The 22,374-nt window shown below is 53.8% G+C and overlaps 1 protein-coding gene across 2 annotated transcripts in view; it reads left to right on the forward strand.

The window, feature by feature from the left end:
* The window catches only part of CRY2 (cryptochrome circadian regulator 2), a 34,924-nt gene extending 13,752 nt beyond the window's left edge, over positions 1-21,172 (forward strand). Inside the window, exons 4-12 of one of the 2 annotated variants that reach the window (XM_027978974.3) lie at positions 504-688; positions 1,662-1,750; positions 6,741-6,881; positions 8,141-8,452; positions 8,655-8,806; positions 8,923-9,125; positions 9,411-9,503; positions 10,604-10,745; positions 19,080-21,172. In XM_027978974.3, coding sequence (XP_027834775.1) covers positions 504-688; positions 1,662-1,750; positions 6,741-6,881; positions 8,141-8,452; positions 8,655-8,806; positions 8,923-9,125; positions 9,411-9,503; positions 10,604-10,743 — 1,315 coding nt within the window. In that variant the 3' untranslated portion in view covers positions 10,744-10,745; positions 19,080-21,172. 2 annotated transcript variants of the gene reach the window in all.
* The last annotated feature ends 1,202 nt before the right edge of the window (positions 21,173-22,374 follow it).

Consider the following 22,374-nt stretch of genomic DNA (forward strand, 5'->3'; position numbering starts at 1 on the left):
TCCCCTCCTCTCTGTTCTAGTAACTAGGGCCCAAGGAGAGAATGAATTTCCAACCAAGGAACCCGTTTGCAGCTCTTATCAAAGAACTTCCTGGAGGCTTATGCTGGGGTAGAGACAGTCCACAGGGCGCCCTGTGGCTTGGACAGGCAGGCCAAGGACCGTGAAGGCCAGTGGGGACTTTTCTGTGACAAGAGAGATATGGTCAGTCTCTGTCTTTAGGCGGCTCCACACCGGCACCAGGGAACCTGGAATTGAGGCCCAGCTTTGGCCCTGACTTGCTCCATTACCCGAGGCATCTGCTCCAGCAGTCTGGGCTTCATTTCCCTCTCAGTAACATGGAGACGTAGCCTCCCTTGCCCCCTCCTTTCTCCCTAGGGGTGGGACTCAGAGCGGATGAGGAAGGCCACCCTCCAAGACTGCACAGTCTGGGCTCTTTTCTGGGTGGGCAGGAACCTGAGATGAAGGGCCTCGTGAGTGACGGCAGGCGTCTTTGGGATTCCCAGGATCATTGAGCTGAATGGGCAGAAGCCACCCCTTACCTACAAGCGCTTTCAGGCCATCATCAGCCGCATGGAGCTGCCCAGGAAGCCCGTGGGCTCCGTGACCAGCCAGCAGATGGAGGGCTGCCAGGCCGAGATCCAGGAGAGCCACGATGAGACCTACGGCGTGCCCTCCCTGGAGGAGCTGGGTAAGTACTCCTGCCCCAGCCCCTCACACTGTCACGTCCTTTTTCGTTTTGTTGTTTTTTTTTTTTAAACCAGCTTTTTTTTTTTTGTTCTTTTTTTTTTTTGTCAAAGTGATGCATGTCATTGTGGACACTTTAGAAAATACAGAGAGATGAAAGTGGAAATAGCTGTCACAGTTACCTACCACTGATCATTTTACAGCAGTCCTTCTGGTCTTTTTTCCTGTTCATAGTCACATGTTCAGCTTCTGTTTCTAGTTCATGACTAATTTTATACTTTTACCTCTCAGACGATATAGACATAGCCTGGTGTTGGCATCAGTGGGCTTCTCAATACCGACATAACTGGTATTGCTTCTGATGAAAGGGGCTATGTCAGCCTTTCTCCCCTTCCCCACCTATCACACATTTTTTTTTGATCTGAATGAAGTTAGCCTTTCTCACCTAAAAACCACAGCTGTAGCCAGCCAACCTGCCAGGGCCAGCCATATAAGATTGTTCTCACCTGCCTATGATGAGACATGGCTGAGATGAGGGAGGCAAGGGAAAGGAGAGAAGAGGTCACAGTGGGAAGAAAACCTGCATGACTTAGAAAACATCACTGAGGAAACATTAAGGATTATCTCAGTGACTTCCCTGATAGCTCAGACCGTAGGTAAAGTGTCTGCCTACAATGCGGGAGACCCAGGTTCAATCCCTAGGTTGGGAAGATCCTCTGGAGAAGGAAATGGCAACACACTCCAGTACTCTTGCCTGGAAAATCCCATGGAAGGAGGTAGGCTACAGTCCATGGGGTCCCAAAGAGTTAGACACGACTGAGGGACTTCACTTCGCTTGGCGTTAGTTCTCTTAGCACCAAGAACACCATAGTTCAGCTCGCACGGAGCTCAGAGAACAGAGCCGCATGTGAGAACTTGCTGCACCATCACCAGACTGACCTGACCCCCAGTCCTGTGGCCCTGCTACCCCTCTGTAGGATTCCCCACTGAAGGGCTCGGCCCAGCGGTCTGGCGGGGAGGAGAGACGGAAGCACTGGCCCGCCTGGATAAGCACCTGGAACGGAAGGTATGGCCCCCGATGCCGAGACAGGGCTTCAGATGCTGACACCCCCGTGCAGCCAGGGGGATGGAGCCAGGTTCATGTCCCTGAGTGCCTCTTAACTCAGGCTGGTTGGTAACAGCAGTAAGAGCAGCTGCCATAAGTGAGTGCTTATCCCATGGGCTGGTCACGGGGCTGAGCGTTTCTAGGTCTAGCACCTGCTTGTGCTGTTCCCTTTCATTTTCCCATCTGCTCTGCAAGGTGGATACTAAGCTCTCCATTTTACCAGTGAGGAAGTCAAGCCTTGCCTGAGGTCACACAGTTTCTAAGTAGCAGAGTGAGACCTTGTTCTACTCGGTTCTAAAACTTGGGCTAGATTGCCTTTTTTTTCATTGGTGTGTCCCCTTCCTAAGAGGTCAGTGGGTAAGAGGTCAGATGTTCTCTTACTCAGAGGATATCTGGTAGTAAAGTGTAGAAGATTATTTTGTGTTTCCGTGTTCCCCACCCCTGCTCGCTTTGGCTGAGTCTCCTCCGAGGCACTGATTTCCATTTGCTCAGCGCAGAGCGAATGGCCCACCCCCCAGTGAAGCGGGAATTGCTCAGAGGTAAGAAAGAGGCTGAGAGGCCCCAGAGGAGGCCCTCACAACGTCCCTCCCACCTACACCTCCTGGGACTACAGGAGCAGAGACTGTTCTCAAGAACAGTCACTCCTGTTTCCTGCCCCCCTGCAGCTGGTTTATAGACTGGGTCCCTAGAATCACAGCGTGTTCTATTCCTGCTCAGGTAGTGGGCATTTGGCCCAGCAGCCAGGTGATAACAGTGCAGGAAGGAGGCTAAGACAGCCCACTTGGGAAGAGTGCTCCCCAGCCCAGGAAGTACCTCACCAGCAGTGAAGGCGGGTCATGGGCCTAGTCTCCCCAAGGCGCAGTGGCCTTGAGGTCCCCATTTGGATCTTACCATCAGACAGGGCCGAAAGCAAGCCCCAGCCATTTAAAAGGAGGAACATTGATGTCCAAGATCTGTGAGGGAACCAGCCGTCTTTGCCCACATTAGCTTTATGCAGACATCCTTGTAGTCAGTCTGGAGACAAAGGCTGGGCCGAGGGGGCAGAAAGGGGAGCCTATGTCAGAGCCCTTTAGACTCAAAGATGATCTTGGGGAATACTGTATTTTACATATCTGGGAGAACACAAGGTGCCTGATGGACAGGAGTTTAAACCGTTTCAGGAGGTTTATTTCAACTTCACTTCTCCAAAACTGAAGTGAGCATTTTCTTAGGTCAGGACAGTCTAGCTACTAGAAAGCCTTCCCAGCACGACAGACATAGAGTTTAAAACATAGTCTATAGCGATGACAGACGTGAAACAGGGAAGTAAAGTCCATTCAGGGTGAGGAAGGGAGTGGTTCAGAGGGTGGTGAAAGTGGGAGAGCAAGAGGACTGACTATATTGATCAGTTCTTGTTTGCAAGATGGCTTTTGAAAAAGGAATTTTTCTTAACTCATATACCCAAGAGTCCCAGGATGTAGCCTTCAGGCATAGCTGGACCCAGGTGTCCAGCTAATGCTACTTGGAATGCATTCTCTATCTCAGTACTGCCTTTCTGTGTATTGTTTCATTCTCAGGCAGGATTTCCTTGAGTGGTGGCAAGGCTCGTCACCAGAGGCTTATTTTCAGTGTGCTTAGTACTACCTGAGAAAGTTTCCAAAAGCTTCAGAAAAAGTCCCAAGAAGTGTTTTCCTTGGTCTGGCTTGGGTCATGTGACTGTCCCTGACTGTCACTAAGGCCAGGGAAGAGGGTGCCCCCTTACCTGTTCAGACTTGAATCTGGGAGTGAGCCCGCTCCCAGAGTCCAAGGTGGCCTTAGCTCTACTTTACCCAGTTGAACTGAGATTAGGGAAGGGGTGGGTCACCACAAGAACATTAAGTGCTGTTACCAGAAATAGGGGGCCAAACAATATGATCTTTACCAGTGGGTTACCCAGTAGTAGCTGAAGGCAAGCATCTCTCCACAAAAGTGTCCCAGTTATTAAATGAAAAAGGAACAGAGGAATCTTACAGCCCCTGGTGATTCACTAATGACTGCTAACACCAAGGATAGTGACTGTCAGGCATGTTTCCCCTGTAGTCTCGCCAAAGACAGGAAACCTGAGTCCACGCCAGTCTCTGGTACCAGCCACCAGTTTGCAAGCGGCACACAGGCCAGAGGAGTGTGCTGAACTGCACCCGTAAGAACACAGGGGAATCCAGATTGTGGGACTAGTGCAAGTCAAAGATCTTGAGTTCCTTTATAAGAAATCTAAAAGGAAAAGAAGGAAATGGCAAGAAATGCATAGAATAGAATAAATAACACGTTGAACTCTCTTACATGACCAAGACTAAGCAAAATGTGCCTACGGATGTACATTTGGATGAAAAAAAGAATAGAAAACACTTTAAAAATGCAAGGAATGACTGAAAAGGTAAAGCCCTCCCTCCCAAATGTGCTTTGGAAAAACAGAAGAATGTTAACATTTTAAAATGCTGGGACCTGATTATTGACAGAGTTGGGCCGGTGGTTATTGATGGAGCAGGGAAGGAACCTGACTGGCGGAGCACGTAGGTGGGCTTCTGGGGTGGCCGGCAAGGTGCTGATTCTTGAACTTTGGTGGTGGTTGCAGAGGCATTTTCCTTAGAATAATCCATTAAGCCACCCATCAGTGTGCTTTTGTATCTATGTTTCACTTAAAAAGATTTTCAAAGAATGGTGGGCAAGGATGTGAGCAGGCAAATATACCTTGGGTCTGTTAGAGGTACTTAACCAATACCTGAGGATCACCTGCCGGGAAGGTGGCTTTGAGGCTGAGGCTTGAAGGAAGAGTCAAAATTAACCAAGGAAAGGGAGCTGCATGTGCAAAGGCTAGCAAGAGCATGTGGCAAGGGAGGAAGCTAGAAACATGGGCCCTCAGCAGACTGCAGGGTGCTTGTGAGCCTTGTTTAGGATTTGGAACTCTAGCCTGAGAATACCAGGAAGCCTGGTGCAGATGTTGCCCTCAGGGACAGGCATTTTAAAGAACCACTCTGCTCCCGGTGTAGACAGTGGATTAGAGGGCACAAGAGCTGATGCAGAGAGGCAGGTGGGAGGCTGTCACAGTTGTCCAGTATAGATAGTCTTAGCCTAAACCAGGTCAATGGCAACAGGGGATGGACGGAAAAGGACGGGGTGAAGAAATACTTGGACAGTGGGACTGACATGACCTGCTGAGGGAGGGCAGGTAACGGTGACGGCCATGCTTTTGGCTCAGGCAACGAGGTGGATGACAGTGCGCTTTCTGAGATAAGGCATGCCAGTGGAAGGGCAGTTTAAAGAAAAGAGCCTGCTCCCCTTGAGGCCTGAAAGTCAGTCCAGTGGAGATCTCTGGCAGGGAGTTGGCTAGGGTGATTTGGGAGTCTAGGTCATAGTCGGGGTGCAAGCTAGAGCCGTGGTGATTGTCTGCAAGGAAGTAGCCTTAGAGGATCCACAGGACTGGCTGAACCAAGCTGGAGCACAGTGGAGCAGAGGGCCCAGGACAGAGCCCTGGGACGCCAAAACTTCAGGGTTGGGAGGCACGGTGGAGCTGGTAAAACATGAGTAGCCAGCCAGGTGAGAGCTGAGAGGCAACCAGGAGCCAACGGAATGGTGGGAATGGAGACAGGGGCGCGGGCAGTAGGGTGAGTGGCTGGGAGGCCCAGAAACGAAAGGACAGAAGATGCCCACAGGATTCAGTGGCATGGACGTCATGGAGGCTCTGGTGGGAGTGGTAAAGGGGGACGTGGAGCTGGGTTCGAGGAAATAGAGTGAGGCTGGCTGTGAAGGGAGGAAAGAGGATGCAGGGGGAAGTCTGCAGGGTGACTGGAAAGTATTTATTTTTGTTTTGTTTTGTTTGCAAAGAGCCGAGACCACTTCCCCAGTGTTCTTAGAGCGGACACAGAAGAGAGGGAGAGGTGTGATGTGTGTGAGAAGAGATGGAGGAGGGCTCCAGAGCCGGGTAGAGGCCTTAGCCTTGGGCAGGGTCGCAGAGGCGGTGGGTGCAGGTGAGCCTGTGGATGTCGTGGCTAAAAGTTGAGGTGTTTCCTGCCTGATGGCTTCCATTTCCTTATCATGAGGGAGGAAGGTCATCTGCTGAAGAGGGGTGGGTAAGTATGGAATTGGAGGTCTCAAGAGGGTATAAGTTTGTGAAATAGTCCTCACAAAGAACAAGAGGGCATTAGGAATTGAGAAAGAAAATAGTTGTTAGAGGGAGTGGAAAAGACTGGAGTCAGTCCCTCCAGCCCTATCTCTTACCATCTCTGTAACCCCAGCAGTCACGTAACCCTTCTTAGCCTTATTCTTCATTTTCAAAAGGAGGCGACAAATGGTGCCTCATGGGATTGTTAATCGCAAATGAGAGAGCAGGGGTCCCTGAGTTGTGGAGGTTAAGTACCCTGCTGGCAGCAACTGATGAGAAAAACAAGACAAGCGACCCCCGCAGTTCGTGACTCTGGGTCCGCAGCAGTGGGCTTCTCAGTGCTGTGGGGCGGTGGGCAGAAGTGGATCTGGGCGAATCTGTGCAGCAGCAGCCTCAGGGCCCCTGTGACCGGGAGCTGAACGAGAGCTGCCCTCCTCTGTAACGTGGAAGCCCCTGTCCTTTCTCCTGTAGAGTCATGGCCTATTCAGTGCTTTCAGAAACTTCCACATCTGTCACTGTATTTAATCTCCAGCAGGTAGGAAACTTTCTTCTCATTTAATAGAAAAGTTGCTGAGGGACTAAATAACTTACTACAGTCATAGCACAAATTAAACAGAGTCAGGGTGAGAACTTGGGCCCCATTGTTTGGCTGGTGGTGGTTCCATCAGAAATCGCGCCGGCCTGAAGGGGTGGGACGTGCGCAGAACTCTGGTCCTGGCTCCTTGGCTTTCCGGTCTGCGACCTTCAGCAGGTTCCTTAACCACCGGCTGCATCAGGCTCGCTCCTAAGCAGCGTCCCAGCCTGTCCTTCCTCCGTCCTCTCTCTCTGCTGCAGGCCTGGGTTGCCAGCTACGAGAGGCCCCGGATGAACGCCAGCTCCCTGCTGGCCAGCCCCACGGGCCTCAGCCCCTACCTGCGCTTTGGGTGCCTCTCCTGCCGTCTCTTCTACTACCGCCTGTGGGACCTGTACAGGAAGGTGAGGGCCGTCAGCCCGCCCGCGCGCAGCCGACGGACCAGGGTCTTCCGGGCCGGCCAGTCAGCATGCAGGGAGGCCTTCCCTCTGGCTAAAGTGTGGGCACTGTCCAGAGACAGTGAGGAGCAGGCCACATCCGAGAGGTGGCGGAGCCAAGCACAGCACCAACCTCCACTCGAAACCACATCCAGCTTCTCAAGTGGAGCTGGACAGGCCGGCCTCAGGGCGAGACGCCCGGGGTGGCAGAGCTGCCAGCAGCAGGGTGGTGAGGGCTGAGCCCTCAGGGCGGGAGGCAGGACGGGTGAGGCTGGAGCCAGTCCTGAGGTGAGGAGCGCAGTGGCCCGCTACGGGGTGGTGTCCAGACTGTCTCATGGCGCTTGCCCATCAGTGATGAGGAAGTAACCAGAGGGCCAAATGCAGGGCCGGATGGGGCAACGGGCAGAGCACCTTGTGGTAATGTACCTGCCCCCACAAAGAGAGAGGGCCACACCTCCAGCTCCTGAGATTCATCAGGTCGTCCTCACATCTGCGTTGTTTCATGTGTCCTTACGTTTACCAGTATCCCGATTTTGTGGCCTGGGGTAGCTCTGCCACTCGGTGGGTAATCTTGTGATTTTAGGAAAAGTATCATTCCCTTGAGGCTTCCCAGGTGGCACAGTGGTAAAGAATCTGCCTGCCAGGGCAGGAGACACAAGTTCGATGCCTGGATTGGGAAGATCCCCTGGAGGAGAGCATGGCCGCCCACTCCAGTGTGCTTGCCTGGAGAGTCCCAGGGACAGAGGAGGCTGGGGCTACGGTCCGTGGGCTGAAAAGAGCTCGGATGTGATGAGCACATGCATCATTCGCTTGGAGGGTCTTAGTTCCCGCATGGCCCCAGATCCAGGCTTCGGGTATCACGTATTTAACCAAAATCTAGACTGAGCGTTTTTGTGTGTGTGCTGTTGAGAAGACCCCCTTTGACATTTTAGAAAGAGTTACACAGGGGCCCCTGAGGACAGGGGTCGTGACCAGCCTGGGGAGCTCAGTTCCCAGCCCCGAGTCCCACAGCACCATCCCTGCCGCCTGCCGTCTTGGTGCTCAGAGCAGCAGTGGGCACAGCCAGGGCGCGGGGTTCTGGGGGCACCTTCTGCCGTTTCTCCTGGGCGTGGCCCCTCCCCGCGTCGAGGGTGGAGGTGGCAGCTCCGGTCCTCTGTGGGGAGGCCGAGGGGCAGGTGCCAGGGGCGAGGCCCGCGTGTATACCCGTGTGCTGTCCCCGCCCCCAGGTGAAGCGGAACAGCACGCCCCCACTCTCCCTGTTTGGGCAACTTCTGTGGCGAGAGTTCTTTTACACGGCGGCCACCAACAACCCCAGGTTCGACCGCATGGAGGGGAACCCCATCTGCATCCAGATCCCCTGGGATCGCAACCCCGAGGCCCTGGCCAAGTGGGCCGAGGGCAAGACAGGCTTCCCCTGGATCGACGCCATCATGGCCCAGCTGAGGCAGGAGGGCTGGATCCACCACCTGGCCCGGCACGCTGTGGCCTGCTTCCTCACGCGCGGGGACCTCTGGGTCAGCTGGGAGAGCGGGGTCCGGGTGAGTGCTCTCAGCGGGCCGCCCCCGTGGGGGCTGGGGGGTGGGCTGGGGCCCCTGGGTCCAGGAAATTCCCTCCAGATCCTTCTTGGCTTGCCCACAGCAGAAGGCTTTGACACCCTTCCCTGGGGGTCATGTGGTGACTGGGGGAGAACCATGGTCGAGGCCCCCCTGGAGGCTCCTGGTTTCTCCTGCCTGCGTCTAGGTGTTCGATGAGCTGCTCCTGGACGCGGACTTCAGCGTGAACGCCGGCAGCTGGATGTGGCTGTCCTGCAGTGCTTTCTTCCAGCAGTTCTTCCACTGCTACTGCCCGGTGGGCTTTGGCCGCCGCACGGACCCCAGTGGGGACTACATCAGGTGAGGATGCAGAGCAGGCACTCTGACCACTGCAGCCTCCTCCTTGGGTGAGAAACAGTTGGCCTTTGGAGGAGGCTCCCGGCGTGCTGACAGGTCGTCCGGTGGGTGCGTTTCAGGCGATACCTGCCCAAACTGAAAGGGTTCCCCTCCCGGTACATCTATGAGCCCTGGAACGCCCCAGAGTCCATTCAGAAGGCAGCCAAGTGCATCATTGGCGTGGACTACCCCAGGCCCATCGTCAACCACGCCGAGGCCAGCCGGCTCAACATCGAGCGGATGAAGCAAGTTTACCAGCAGCTCTCCCGCTACCGGGGACTCTGTAAGGAGCCACCCCCGCCCCCACATCCCCTCATCCCCAGACAGGGGCAGCACCTCCGGGCTCCTGGGGTGGGATTGGGGATTCCCAGATGTTTGCAGAGGAACACCACCGAGCGCTGCCTTCCAGGCTGTTGACTTGACTTCCTGGGCACAGGCCGCTCAGGCTGGGCTGAATTAGTTGCAGCCAGTGGGGAGAGACAGAACCTAGGACCCCCCTGTCTTGTCCTCACCTGCCCCTTCAGTCCTGTGAGTTTGCATTCCGATTACTCCCCTGCCTCATTCCCAGGTCTGCTGGCATCTGTTCCTTCCTGTGTGGAAGACCTCAGCACCCCAGTGGCAGAGCCCAGCTCAAGCCAGGCAGGGAGCTCAAGCAGTGCGGGTGAGTACAGCTGGCCTCCGGGGGCCTGTGCCCATCCCAGGGGCACTGCAGAGCTACCTCTGCTTCAGTCACAGGGGGCTGAGGACGGAGACCAGAACACTTACGCCCCAGTGGAGCTTGAACTCCCCCCGGGGACACAGATGGTAAAGGAACCGTGCAGGATCACGTCAGATACCAAGTGCTTTGCAGGAAAATCAAGCCGAATGACCTGCTAAGAGAGCGCTGGGGAGGGGGGTGACTTCAGGTGGAGCACCAGGGCCCCACGTAGTGAGCAGAGCCAGCCTTCCTAGAAGAGGGGGAAGAGCATCCCAGGCAAAGGGAGCAGCAAGAAAAGACTCAGAGAAGGAAGCGAGCTGCCCATCCCAGGAACGAGAGGAGGGAGGCCAGTGGGGCTGGCGTGTCCTGAGCGACGAGCTGGAGCAAGACAAGGATGGATAGCCAGAGCAGCACCGTGTAGACTCCGCGTCCACAGGAGGGTTAGCGTTCCCTCGTGTGCAGGGAGAAGGCGCTGACGGGGTCAGCAGGGCAGAGGCGTGACCTCTTTATGTTTTAAAGAGCTCACTCTGCCTGCTGTGTGTATGCGGAGAGCACAGCGTGGGCAGGAGCCCCCGAGGATTGCGGGTGCTTAGGGGCGACGAGTCATCCAGGCAGGAGGTGGCAGGAGTGAGGGGTAGGCAGACTTGCCCCCTTCTTAACCTCTGCCCTTCAGCTCTGGGACAAAGACTGGCAAGCTCATACTGTAGAGAACTACAGAGCTTTTTTAGTTTGCCTGGCCAGGTGGGCTCCACAGGGGAGAGTGTGCTCATCCCAGCATCGGGAGGCCAGTTGCCGAGGGAAGGCCTCAGTCCCCAAGCAAGAAGAGCCGCCAGGCCCATCCATCTCTGGCCTGGAACCCTTGGCACTTGGGCCCCCAGAGCTGGCACACGTGCCTGCAGGCCTGGTCACGCTCTCCTCGGATCTTTCCAGGCGGTCACTGCTGAAAGGAGAGGGGCTGGTCTGAGGAACAGTCTCCCTGCCCCCTAAAGAGCAACCTCTGTGCAGCTGAGGGTCATGTGGGCTGAACATATGTGTCCGTGTGACACTGACCTGCTCCCCTACAGGCCCGAGACCACTGCCCGGGGGCCCAGCATCTCCCAAGCGCAAGCTGGAAGCAGCGGAGGAGCCGCCTGGTGGAGAGCTCAGCAAACGGGCCAGGGTGGCGGAGTCGCTCCCCTCAGAACTGCCGAGCAGGGGCGTCTGAGAGTGAGTGAGGCTGGGCAGGGAGGCGGGGGTGAGGGGGGGAGAGTCTCGTGGGGTGAGGCGGGGAGGGCTGGGGGTGAGTTTGGGAAACTACTGCCCTGCCAGGTGAAGCTTAAAACCCGGCAAATGGGATTAAAGCCTGGTGAGGACTGCATGACTTTTTTAGGATTTCAGCTCAAATTCTACTATTCTGACTTTTACACTTTCTAATACTAAAAAGAGAATTTACAGGTAAAGCCTTGTTCCTTCTTTGCTAGCTATGGGAAAGGAAAAAAAAGACTCTTTGTACCTATCAAAGTGAGCCATATCCAAAAAAAGAAAGCGGAGACCTGGGTGTGAAGCTGAGGGGGAAGTCGTCCCAGGGCAGGGCTGGGGGTGCTCCAGGCCCCTCTGCCCGTTGCCCCGACAGGCTGTGCGCTTGAGGCTGGCCAGCAGAGGGCAGCACACACTTCCAGAATGTAGGCTTGGGGTGCTTGGAGGCTCACTCAGCCCAGCCCCACCACCAACGGGAAGACCCAGGCTCCCGTCAGTCATCTGGGCCTCTTAGAGCCACGCCTCCATTCACGTCTTTCTCCTGGCTTCAGCTCTGCACTTCCCTGTCAGTGCTCATCTTCCTTGGAAGCCCCTGAATGTCTTCAAAAACAAAAACCTGCCTCTTCCTTCCCCAGAGTAAGAAGGGCCTTTTATGCCTTTCTGGGGAAGACATAAATTACTATCCACTCTGGGTCATCATCTTGGGCTGTTCCTTATGTGCCATGTCCGCAAGATTAGATGGGAGGGGAATTTTCTCCGTGAAGCCAGTTCGTTTTTTTCTAAGCTCTTGCACTTCAAGCCCAGGCGGGGCCATCTGGTCTAGACTCACGTGTCAGTGACGCAGCAGATGTTTGATGCCCTTTACCCGACTAGGCACTTTGTCACAGACGTCACAGGTGGACAGACTTGTGTTATCTCGCCCTGAGAGTACTGGCAACCTTAGATATTACCCCTTAGTTCTCTCTTAAGTCTGTGATACTAAGCAAAGTTCATTCTATCGTACAAATCTGGAACTTGCCAAGCTGATACTCTGACTTTCAAGTGAGAAGATCAAAGAACAGAGAGGTTAATCGTCTGGGTTATGGTTGCTCAGGAAGGTAATGGCATCCACTTGAGCCTGAAACTGTTACCAGCAAATGTGTGAGGAAAGGGAGCTTAAGACATATAAAACATGATACGATGCCCATCCATAAGGATGTAATAGTCTGCTTAGAGAAATAAGACAAATGATCTAGAATTCCTGGACAGATGATTCAGACTCTACCAGCTTAGCATTAGACAGATGTGGTGGGCTAGAGCGATCCAGGAGTACAGCACAGAAGTCTACCTTAGCGGACCTGGACGGTGAATTGAATGTAGGCAGCAAGGGGGGGGCCTCATGATTACATGATCTTGGGCAAATTACTTAAGCTCTCTGAGACTTGGTTTCCTCGTCAAAAATTAGATTCTTGTTAAAAAGATTAAATGATTAAATATATGTGTTAGTAATAAATGGGGCTGCTAGGATAAAAAACATGGCTACTATGGTGAAAACAAAAGAGGGATTTAGTTTTCTTAAGGAACAAAATATCAATCACCTCAGATATGCAGATGACACCACCCTTATGGCAGAGAGTGAAGAGGAACTAAAAAGCCTCTTGATGAAAGTGAAAGTGGAGAGTGAAAAAGTTGGCTTAAAGCTCAACATTCAGAAAACGAAGATCATGGCATCTGGTCCCATCACTTCATGGGAAATAGATGGGGAAACAGTAGAAACAGTGTCAGACTTTATTTTTGGGGGCTCCAAAATCACTGCAGATGGTGACTGCAGCCATGAAATTAAAAGATGCTTACTCCTTGGAAGAAAAGTTATGACCAACCTAGATGGCATATTCAAAAGCAGAGACATTACTTTGCCGACTAAGGTCCATCTAGTCAAGGCTATGGTTTTCCTGTGGTCATGTATGGATGTGAGAGTTGGACTGTGAAGAAGGCTGAGCACCAACGAATTGATGCTTTTGAACTGTGGTGTTGGAGAAGACTCTTGCGAATCCCTTGGACTGCAAGGAGATCCAACCAGTCCATTCTGAAAGAGATCAGCCCTGGGATTTCTTTGGAAGGAATGATGCTAAAGCTGAAACTGCAGTACTTTGGCCACCTCATGCGAAGAGTTGACTCATTGGAAAAGACTCTGATACTGGGAGGGATTGGGGGCAGAAGGAGAAGGGGACGACCGAGGATGAAATGGCTGGATGGCATCACTGACTCGATGGACGCAAGTCTGAGTGAACTCTGGGAGATGGTGATGGACAAGGAGGCCTGGCATGCTGCAGTTCACGGGGTCGCAAAGAGTCGGACACGACTGAGTGAACTGAACTGAACTGAACTGAACTGAAGGAACAAAAGGCCCAGAGCACAGTGTTGCTGGTTTGAGTCTGATGGCTCAACAATGTCAGAGCCAATTTTTCTGAGATTCTCTGATTTCTTGGCCTTAAGGTGGCTGCCACAGCTTCAGCCATCAATTCCTTGCTCAAAGCAAAAAAGAGAAGGAATTGCAGAGACAGCTGTACTTATTCATTCAATAAACATATATCAAAACACTTTGCCAGACACTGTTGTAGGCACTGGATATGGTTGTGAACATGACTGACAGAGTCCTGCCCGCCCTTGGGTGCATCTCTGTGAGAGGAGACAGACAGTAAACAGATAGATACATCTTGTGTCAAGAAGCCCTAAGTGGTATGAAGGAAAAATAAAGTTGAGTAAAAGAAAGTAAAGTTTGGGTTTGGGGCACAGTGAAGTTTTTTGCAGTTTTATACTGTGCCAGGTCATCAGGGGGGTGCCTCTCTTCCTTTTCATCAAGAAAATAAAACCTTTACCAGGACACCTCTTCTTCCCCAGCTTTTCACATTGGCATCACGAGCCAGAACTGCGTCATAAAGCCACCCCCAAGCTGGAATATAGGATCTGGATTATTTAGACCGTTGATCTCCAACCTGAGTGAGCAACAGAAGCCCCTGGAGGATTTGTTAAGCCGCAGATGGCTGGGCCCCGCCCCCAACAAGCCTGCGCTGGGGCCTGAGAATTTGCATTTCTAACACGTTCCCAGCAGTTGATGATGCTGCTGTTCTGGGACCACACTCTGAGAATCACTGACTTAGACCATTCCTGATCTATTGTCTGAGCCACGTCCACGAGCCACCAGACAAACTCCAGGTTCTATTAGCTGCAGAGTGTGGGTGCTGTCAGTAACTAACACTGTCTGTGTGATACACAGGGTACTTAGCCTTGCGTGCTAAGTCGCTTCAGTCGTGTCTGACTCTTTGCAACCTTATGGACTGTAGCCCACCAGACTCCTGTGTCCTTGGAATTCTCCAGGCAAGAATACCGGAGTGGGTTGCCATTTCCTCCTCCGGGGGATCTTCCCCACTCATCAACCTCCGTGTCTTACATCGCCTGCACTGGAAGGCAGGGTCTTTACCACTAGTGCCACCTGGGAAGCCCCGCTTAGCCTTAGAAGTTCCTAAAGAAAATGATAGCTATTATTATTACAGATATTGTTATTACTATTTTTTATAAGAACATAAGGTTACACTTGGGTCCAGTCGTGGAGGGCCTTAAATGTCAGGCAGACAGAGTCCTTGGTGTGTACTCTGGGAACAAAGGCGCATTTTGAAACAGAGTGGATGATCAAACTGGCATTTTTTAAAGATTAACCAGGCGTTGGGCTGGGACGCGAGAGGAAGCGGTGTGGGGAGAGAGCCAGTCGAGAGGCCATGGCAGTGATCCCAAGAGGCCACTGCAAGGGTGCAGAGGCCAGCGCCTCTCCTCGCGTGTAGTCCAGGGGTGTCCATCAGCCTGTCGGGATCGGGAGGACTGATTCTCAAGGGTCAGCCCTTCATCGTGGCCAGTCGACTGGAAGTGGGGCCCGGAGGTCGGAGGACAGGACAGATACGCGTGTTCTCTGGAGACCCTGGAAGAAAAGAATTTCTCAGTGGCGCTTGTGCTTCACCGTGTGCTGAGCGTCATCACCAGTGAACCAGTGATAATAGCATCTCGTCACCTGCCCTACCCACCGAGCACACGCATTGGGGAAAGAGAAGGAGAAACCACGTGTGAAAAGCCTCTGAGTAAAATGCACCACAGACGAAATCACGCCGCCGCCTTGCACGTGCTTCTCAGGGAGTCTTTGCCTCTGTGATTCCCGCGGTCAGAGCCAGCAGCCTGGGCTGGACGGGCCACACAGCAGTGGCCCCGGGGCCTGAGCCGATAGTCTTCACTGCCTTCGCCCCTTCTCCTCTCTGTCAGTGGAGCTTAGTGACTCAGGACCGGATTCATAACCTTTCCGAGATGCTATAGCTGTCAGGCGTGAATAAGCACAATCTACCAGCCAGAAGGCTCCATCACGGACCCTTCAGGCCGTGTTTAGCTCCAGCCTCTCTAGTTTGTTATTCTGTTGTTTCTGATGCCTCAGGCCTGGGCCAGACAATGATTTAAACTGATCTTGTGGGAAAACATATCCTGATATCAGTTGGTTCCACGCTTACCTCAGACCCACATCAGTATCTGTTCTGCACTTGGTTACTGTACGATGTTCACAAAACTGAAAAGCCAGCCTCAAATAGCTTTCATTTCAGCCGCTACTGCGTAATCCCCAAAGCTGCTGACCACTCGGGATTCCATCAGCCTCCGATTGTGTGCGGGTTTTGTACTGGTCCAGCTGCTTCAGCAGTGCGCAGGATCCATTCGCCCTGCTGCTGGTGCATACCGATCTGTTGAGAGAAGCCCATTGAACACGGAAGGTTCACGGCAAGGACCACCTCTCCCCCTCCTCCGCCCGAAGTTCACGCAGGCTCGGTTAGTCGTGGGGCTCCCCTGAGGAGGGCACAGCTCCCCACTCCAGTGTTCCTGCCTGGAGAGTCCCACGGGTAGAGGAGCCTGGCAGGCTACGGTCCGCCAGGTCGCAAAGACTCAGACACGACTGAGCGGCTAACAGTCTCACTTCCCACCGAGGGGAGCCTGACTTCTGGAATCGCTCCATTGTCCTGACGTCTGTCGCGTGTATTTCCATCCTTACGTGAGACCGTGTGTGAGCGGCACTGGGCAGTCTGTGAAACGCTGCCCGGGCAAGTGGAGGCTGTGTGGTGGTCAGAAACCCGTCCTGGGAGCCTTCACACAGGTTTCTCTTGCCTCTCTGACTCAGTTCCTGAAACAAGAATTTGCTGGGACTTGACATCCCTTCATGCTTTCCCTGGCACTTACTCAGTAGCTGTTGACTGACAGACACTCCTCCCCTTTGCTGTGGTCCAGCAGGAACGGCAGGCGAGTAGCTAAAGTGGAGCAAGAGGCTGAGCCGAGAGACCAGCTGTAAACCCGTCCAGGCCTAGCCGCACCTCTGCCCTTCCCCGCTCCTGATGTGGGGGCTGGGAGCCAGCCTTCTGCCCCTCTCAGGCTCGGGCCCTGCACCTCAGCCCCTGTGGTGGGGAGGGTGGCCCCTGAGGCCTGGTCCAGCTCCAAGCCACGTTTCTTCCAGACCCTGAGCTGCAGCGGCCTCCTCTGCTGACGAGGCTCAGGTGTGCACAGAGGCCACACACGCCCCTCCCGGGCTGGGAGCCGGGGTGCGGCGGTCTTGCAGATGAGTGTCCAGTGGGGGAGAAGCGGTGTGAGGGCCCAGGGACACAGGGGCCGTCCTGACTGACAGTGGCACCCTGAGGGAAGGTCATTAACTTAGTCTGTGTTCCGCCACTTCTGACGGGTTGAGAGAGTGGAACCGTTGTGAGACTGACTTTGTCTTTAGTACGTGTTTGGGTTGATTTCTCCCCTGGCGCCTCTCCCCTAGCTGCACTTCTCTTTGTTTTAGTGATGCTGTCGTTTTCCTGTACGGCCTCGTTTGATTCCCCCGAGCGCCTTTTTCTGCAGACTTATGCCCTAGCTTGAGAGTAAGAGCACAGAGACCATCTAATTATCTGCTGACCGAGCAGCTTGAGTAAGCAATTGACCCGCCCTTTGACTAGCTTTGTAGGCAAGGATGAGCTGGTTCTTCCAAACCTTGGTTTTCTGTGTGGGCTTTTGAAGCCATCCCAGAGGGTCGTGGGTCACTGGGGCTTATCTGAGGCCAGGTCATTGCCACCTCCCTTCACGGGTCTGCCCCATGGCTAAACCATGTCCAGGTGAGCATAGGTCTCAATGAATTTTTAGTATTATATCTGCCCAACTACACCTCATCTCCTCATCTTCTAAGCTGAGGCATCAGTTCTTAACTCCTCTTTGGGTTACTCATGCTTTGAAGAGTCTGATGAAGGATGAAGCCTCTCCCCGGAAAATTACACCTATTTCCACACACAGCGAAACGTACACAGAACGTCATGGTCTCTGTGGACTGCCCCTTAAGGCCTATCCTTGGACCCCTTAAGGATCAGGAACCCCAGAGTAAGAGCTCGTGTTCTAAGGAATCCTCAAGCACCCTTAATCGTCCCTCGTCCCTGAAGGTGGAGAAAACACCAGAAATGGAGGTAGTGGGTAGGAGCACCTGTTTACTTTCCAGTCCTGAAGTTATCAGTTTCAGAAGAGTCAATTAGCATGTTTCAATAAACATATATACACTTTAGTAACAAATAATTTACTTGTAGTGAAAAAAATATGGCTAGGTCATTGTAGTACAAGTTTAAAGAGAAAATTGTTGAAAATATTTTAAAGAGTTACTCAGTATTGGCCCATACAGGTATCCACTCGTACATTTGTTTTTCATTTTTCCCAGCTTCCAGAGAAATTATCATCGTCCAGTTAAAATCTTCTTTGGATTTAACATTTGTCTGAAAAGGGCTGCATGTGTCAGAAGACTGATTTTGAACCCCTGACTCCAATGTCTTCAACTCTTGAGAGCATTTTTTCCTTTTCTGTTAATATCTAAACTTCCATTGATGTTGTTTGAATGTTAATCTTCATGCCACCATGTTGAATTTCTTGTTATATCCTCTGAAAGTCTTAAATGGGAGATCCTATAATGTAGAGATTACTTAGTGGCAAAAACGTAGATTGTGGAAGCAGACAGACCTAGGTTTCCTGGCTTGGCTCTGTCCCTCCTGAATGCTGTCGTCTTGGGCAGCTTACGTAGCCCTCTGGCTTCAGTTTTCTCATCTGTGAAAATGGAGGCTGTGTCTTCAGAGTTAATGGGGTCGCAAGCTGCATTAGTTCGCTTGGATTCACGCAAGGTGCCACAGACCGGGTGACTCTAATGACAGAAATGCATCCGCTCACAGCTCTGGGGCTGGAAGTCTGAGGTCAAGCTGGTGGCAGCTGGCCTCTCCTGAGGCCTCTCCGCTTGGCCTGAGGACCGCTGTCGTCCGCCTTGTCTTCACAGGCTCTGGCCTCTGTGTGTGTCTGCGCCCTGATCTTTTCATAGAAGGACACCAGTCATCTGGGATCAGGGCCCACGATAGGCGCCTAATTTCAACTTAATCACTTCTTTAAAGACCCTCTTTCCAAAGACAGTCCCATTCTGAGGGGATCAGGGTTTCAGTATACAAATCTGTATATGAATCTAACACATGTGTATAGTGCCTGACCTGTTGTAGGCTCAGTAGGCCGTCTTGTCATCCACCTGATCATCGTCTAAGAGGTACAGTCTTTGAACGGAGGCCTGCGTATCTCTGCACTCTCAGGCACCCTGGGCCTCTTGAAACAGGCAACCCAGCATTGTGATGGGCTTGCCCTGTCCTGTTATCCAGCATGAGGCCATCTCTTCCCTCTGCCCTAGATCCAGGATGTTATGAATCTTTAAGATGACCCATCCTTGTGTCTCCTCTCCCCCGCCCCCACCCCCCCAGGCTTCTAGCACAGCGCCAGCTTTCTTTTATCTCTATGTGGGAGTTCGCTCAGCCTCTGATTCCAAACTCAGTCATTGCCTTCATCTTCAGAATTACTGGTCCTGGCTGGCTTCTCTTCAGCTTTTTTTTTTTTTTTTTTCCTTGATTCTCCCATCTCTGGCAGCAGCCCTTGTGCCTTGATACAGAAACTGCCCTTGTCGTATCTGAATAAGTGTCAAGGCCTCAGGTAGTGACCCCCTCCTCTGCCATCCTCAGGCCTCGGGGGGAGGAGGCCCAGAGAGTCCACCGGCGAGAGCTGGTCCATGTCAGCACCTCAGAGGGAGAGGGCCAGCGTCCAGGCACCCGCTGGCATCCCAGCAGCCACCTTGTCCCCAGGTGCCGCGGCCCTTGCACTTCGCTCTGGGCTCTCCCTGGTTCCCCAGAGAAACAGCCAGAGGAGCTGTGTCCCGGGCAACGGGGAGTCTACTGAACGCTCCTTTTCGCCCCGTCTCTCTTGCAGCTGCAGTGCCGTGGCTCCGTGAGCAAAGCCTGGGTGCCCGAGCCGCCGCTGTGGCAGCGAAGTGCAACCTGCAGAGCCGCTGATCACCTGCAGAGACGGAGCGAGCGTGTGTGCGTGTGTGCGCGTGCGGAGGAAGGAGGGCTGCCTGTTTGCGTGTGTATGCGTCTGTGTACACTCATGTGTCTCTGAAAGCTGTCTGGGCCAGAGAAGGATGGGTAGCAGCTTCACCTCAGCCTCCAGACCCTGGACTAGAGGTCACAGCGGTGGCGGTCACCCCATACCTATCCCTGGGGGCCCGCTGCCTCATATGCCTAGAAGGGTGGTCAGACCTTAGGTGGGATTCTGACACCTGCTCCCCTTCCCCCTCCTCCCTCCACGTCAGACTGAGGAGCAGAGGGAAGCATTTCTGGCTCTTGTGCAGAGTGTGGGATTCTCCTGAGTTCCTGCTTTATGACCCCGGGGGCCGGGCAGGCTGGAGGGGACAGTTGCTGTCCAGACAGTCACCTGGTCTGGCTGCTGCTTTGAAAATTCCCTGCCAGTGGACTCCCCAAAGTCTTCCTAGGGGAGCTGGGGCTGAGCTGTGGAGAGATCTGCAGCCTTTCTGCTCCATGCAGAAGTGCACCAGGGGCCTGACCTGAGTGCTGGGTGTGCAGTCTGACAGTAGGAGAGAGGAGCCTCTCACTCTCCGGGGCTGGAAACCTGAGGCTAGGAGTTAACCCTTGCTCTCACCACTCCTCCACCATCAGAGCAGACTGGAGACCCAGAGCCTCCAGCAGGAGGAGGCCAGGTCCCTGGAGGTGGAGGGCCCCCTGGCCACACTCCACGGCACCTCAGTCCTGCCCCCGAGGTCAGCTGACGGCAGCCAGGGAAGCCATTGCCATCTGCCCGGGGCTGGTCAGCACCGAGCTGCCACATCAGCCCTCCCGGTAGCTGGACATCAAGGGCCCAGGCAGGTGCACGGCCAGGGACGGTTGGGAAGGGCCCCAGCTGAGGTCCCACCCGGCGCACCAACCCTTCTGGAAGCAGCAGGTGGGGCGTTTGACCCAGAGAAGCCAAGGGCTTGCCATCCAGGGGCGGCTGGTGCTCCCACCTCAACCCTCCCGCTGCTGGAGGTCTGTGCTGAGGAGGACCCTGCGGAAAGGAAGACTGTGTGGCCAGCTGGAGTGTGTCCTCCTCCCGCCCACGGCCCAGACTCGAGCCGCAGCGTGTGCGCGCACGGGAGTGTGTGCAGGTGTGTGTGTGTGGCTGAGAGACCAACCCCTCGTGGGACTTTTGTCCTCACGTGTCACATTAAGCTGGCCCTGGGCCTTCTCCTCTCTACCTCCCCTGTGACCTTGTCCCAGCCATGCCCTCCACTCTTCTCTGTCCTAGGACCCGAACCCTGGGTCAGGCCCCTGTCTCCCGCGTCTGTCCAGCACACTGACAGGCTTCTCCCTGAGATGTCCTCCGGCTTCCTCAGCTGGAGAGCTGCCTTTGGAGTCCAACCATTGTATCTGTGTCAACTCACAAGAAATGTCCCGTATTGCATGGGGGAAACAGCTTTTTCTGCAGTGTTGGGTTGGGGGCTTCACTGCTGTCTTAGCCTCAGCCAGGAGGAAAGAGCATCGGGGGCCACCGCCAGAAGGAGGGGAGAGCAAGCCTGGAAGGACTGACCGATGAAACTGGGATGGCCAGAGGGCTTAGGGCCAGAGTCGGTGTTTGACAGCACCTCAGATGGCAGGATGATTCCCTTTGTCTACCTTTTTGATGATGGGTCTCTTCCCTAAGATACATGTTGTCAGGACCAGCGCCCCCTACTTCCTACCATCCCTGGCATGCTGGCCCTTTCCCAGTGGACTGGAAATGAGGAGAGGGGCTATCCAGTGGCCTGGAGCTCTGTGATGGCTTCGTGTCTCCCCTCTCCTGGCCCAGGTGTCCTTGGGGGCTCCTGCAGAGCACTACCCCAAATCCTGACCCAAGGGCCAGTGTTGGGAGGGATGGTCGCAGGCCAAATGCACTTTATACAGAGATTTTGTATTGCTAGGAAGATGTGTTTCTCCCACAGTTTGTGAATATCCATGTGTCCCATAAATGTCTGATCCTATCTGAGCAAAGTTGTAATGTCAATTTTGTGGGAGGTCTGGGTACTGGGCGGCAGTAGGGCTTAATCTGAATGAACCAGGAGCCTCTCACCCACCTTGGAGGTAGCAGGGAAGAGTGGGTGGGAGATGGAGGACCAGGGAGGTCCCTAGTTGAGCAGCTAGAGCAATTAGTGGTCTCGACACCAGAGCTTGGTCAGAGTTGGAGGTCAGTCAGCCAGAATGGTGTGGAGCATGCCAGGCCTGGGATGAGGTTCCTGCAGTGGCCTAGCCTCTCAGCCCACTTCAACACCCCCAATCTGGGGATCAGTCGATGGCAGGGCCCTCTCCTGGCCCTTAATCCATTCTTAGCTGGGGCATGTAAGCTGCAGCTGCTTGGTGCAGAGGAGAGCCAAGCCCAGAGTCTGGATGCTGACTTTGGTACCATCTGGCCAGAGTGGCCCTTTCTCTACTGTGTGAGGGTTTCCAGTTTTGGACCGCTGAACATGAGAGCTTTATTAACCCACATCCCAAGTTCCTATGAGAAGGGGTTCAGGCCAGGCCAATGATATCACAAGCTGCCTTGCACAGAGTGAGAAAGGGGAAAAGGAAGAACCTGACCCTGGGACTTGTCTGGTTCTCAGCTCTGCTTTGAAGCTCCTGATGGCCGAGACTTGGGCCTGGCCTCCCCTCTTCCGCCTTCTCCTGCCTTCCCTCTAATATGGCTCTGCTTTGCCCTTGGGAGCTAATATACCTTTGCTCTTGAGCCAAAGATTCTGGAAGGTGGAGTTGTCCTACACGCGCACACATTCCTGACCTAAGGGTGCTCCCTAGTAGAGAAGCACAGACACTAAGGAAAAATTATTAGCCACTGTGGCAAAACTGCTTTCCTGGGAGGAAAAGTCAGCACCATAGCAGCAAGCGGTTACCTTTTGGTCCTAGTGAAAGGAGCCTGAACCAAGACAGGAAAGATTATGTGTCCCCTCTGGGCCCAGGAACACGGAGAAGAGAAGTAGCAAAGGCCTTCAGCTCTAGGTATTAACCTCAGAAGTGGAGCTCAGGGCTTGTTGGCTGCAGGGCAGGTGCCCACTGCTCCTTTCTGGGCACTACGCTGTAGGCGCAACCAGTGGGCAGTCTAGATTTGCACATAGGCTTCCACAGCTGTGAAACAGTGCCTTTTCAGAAGGACAGGACCTCTGCGGCTCTCTCAACTAGCCATACAAGCCAGTGAGATTTGG

This window comes from Ovis aries, chromosome 15 (assembly GCF_016772045.2).
Source record: "Ovis aries strain OAR_USU_Benz2616 breed Rambouillet chromosome 15, ARS-UI_Ramb_v3.0, whole genome shotgun sequence".
Classification (NCBI taxonomy): Eukaryota; Metazoa; Chordata; class Mammalia; order Artiodactyla; family Bovidae; genus Ovis; species Ovis aries.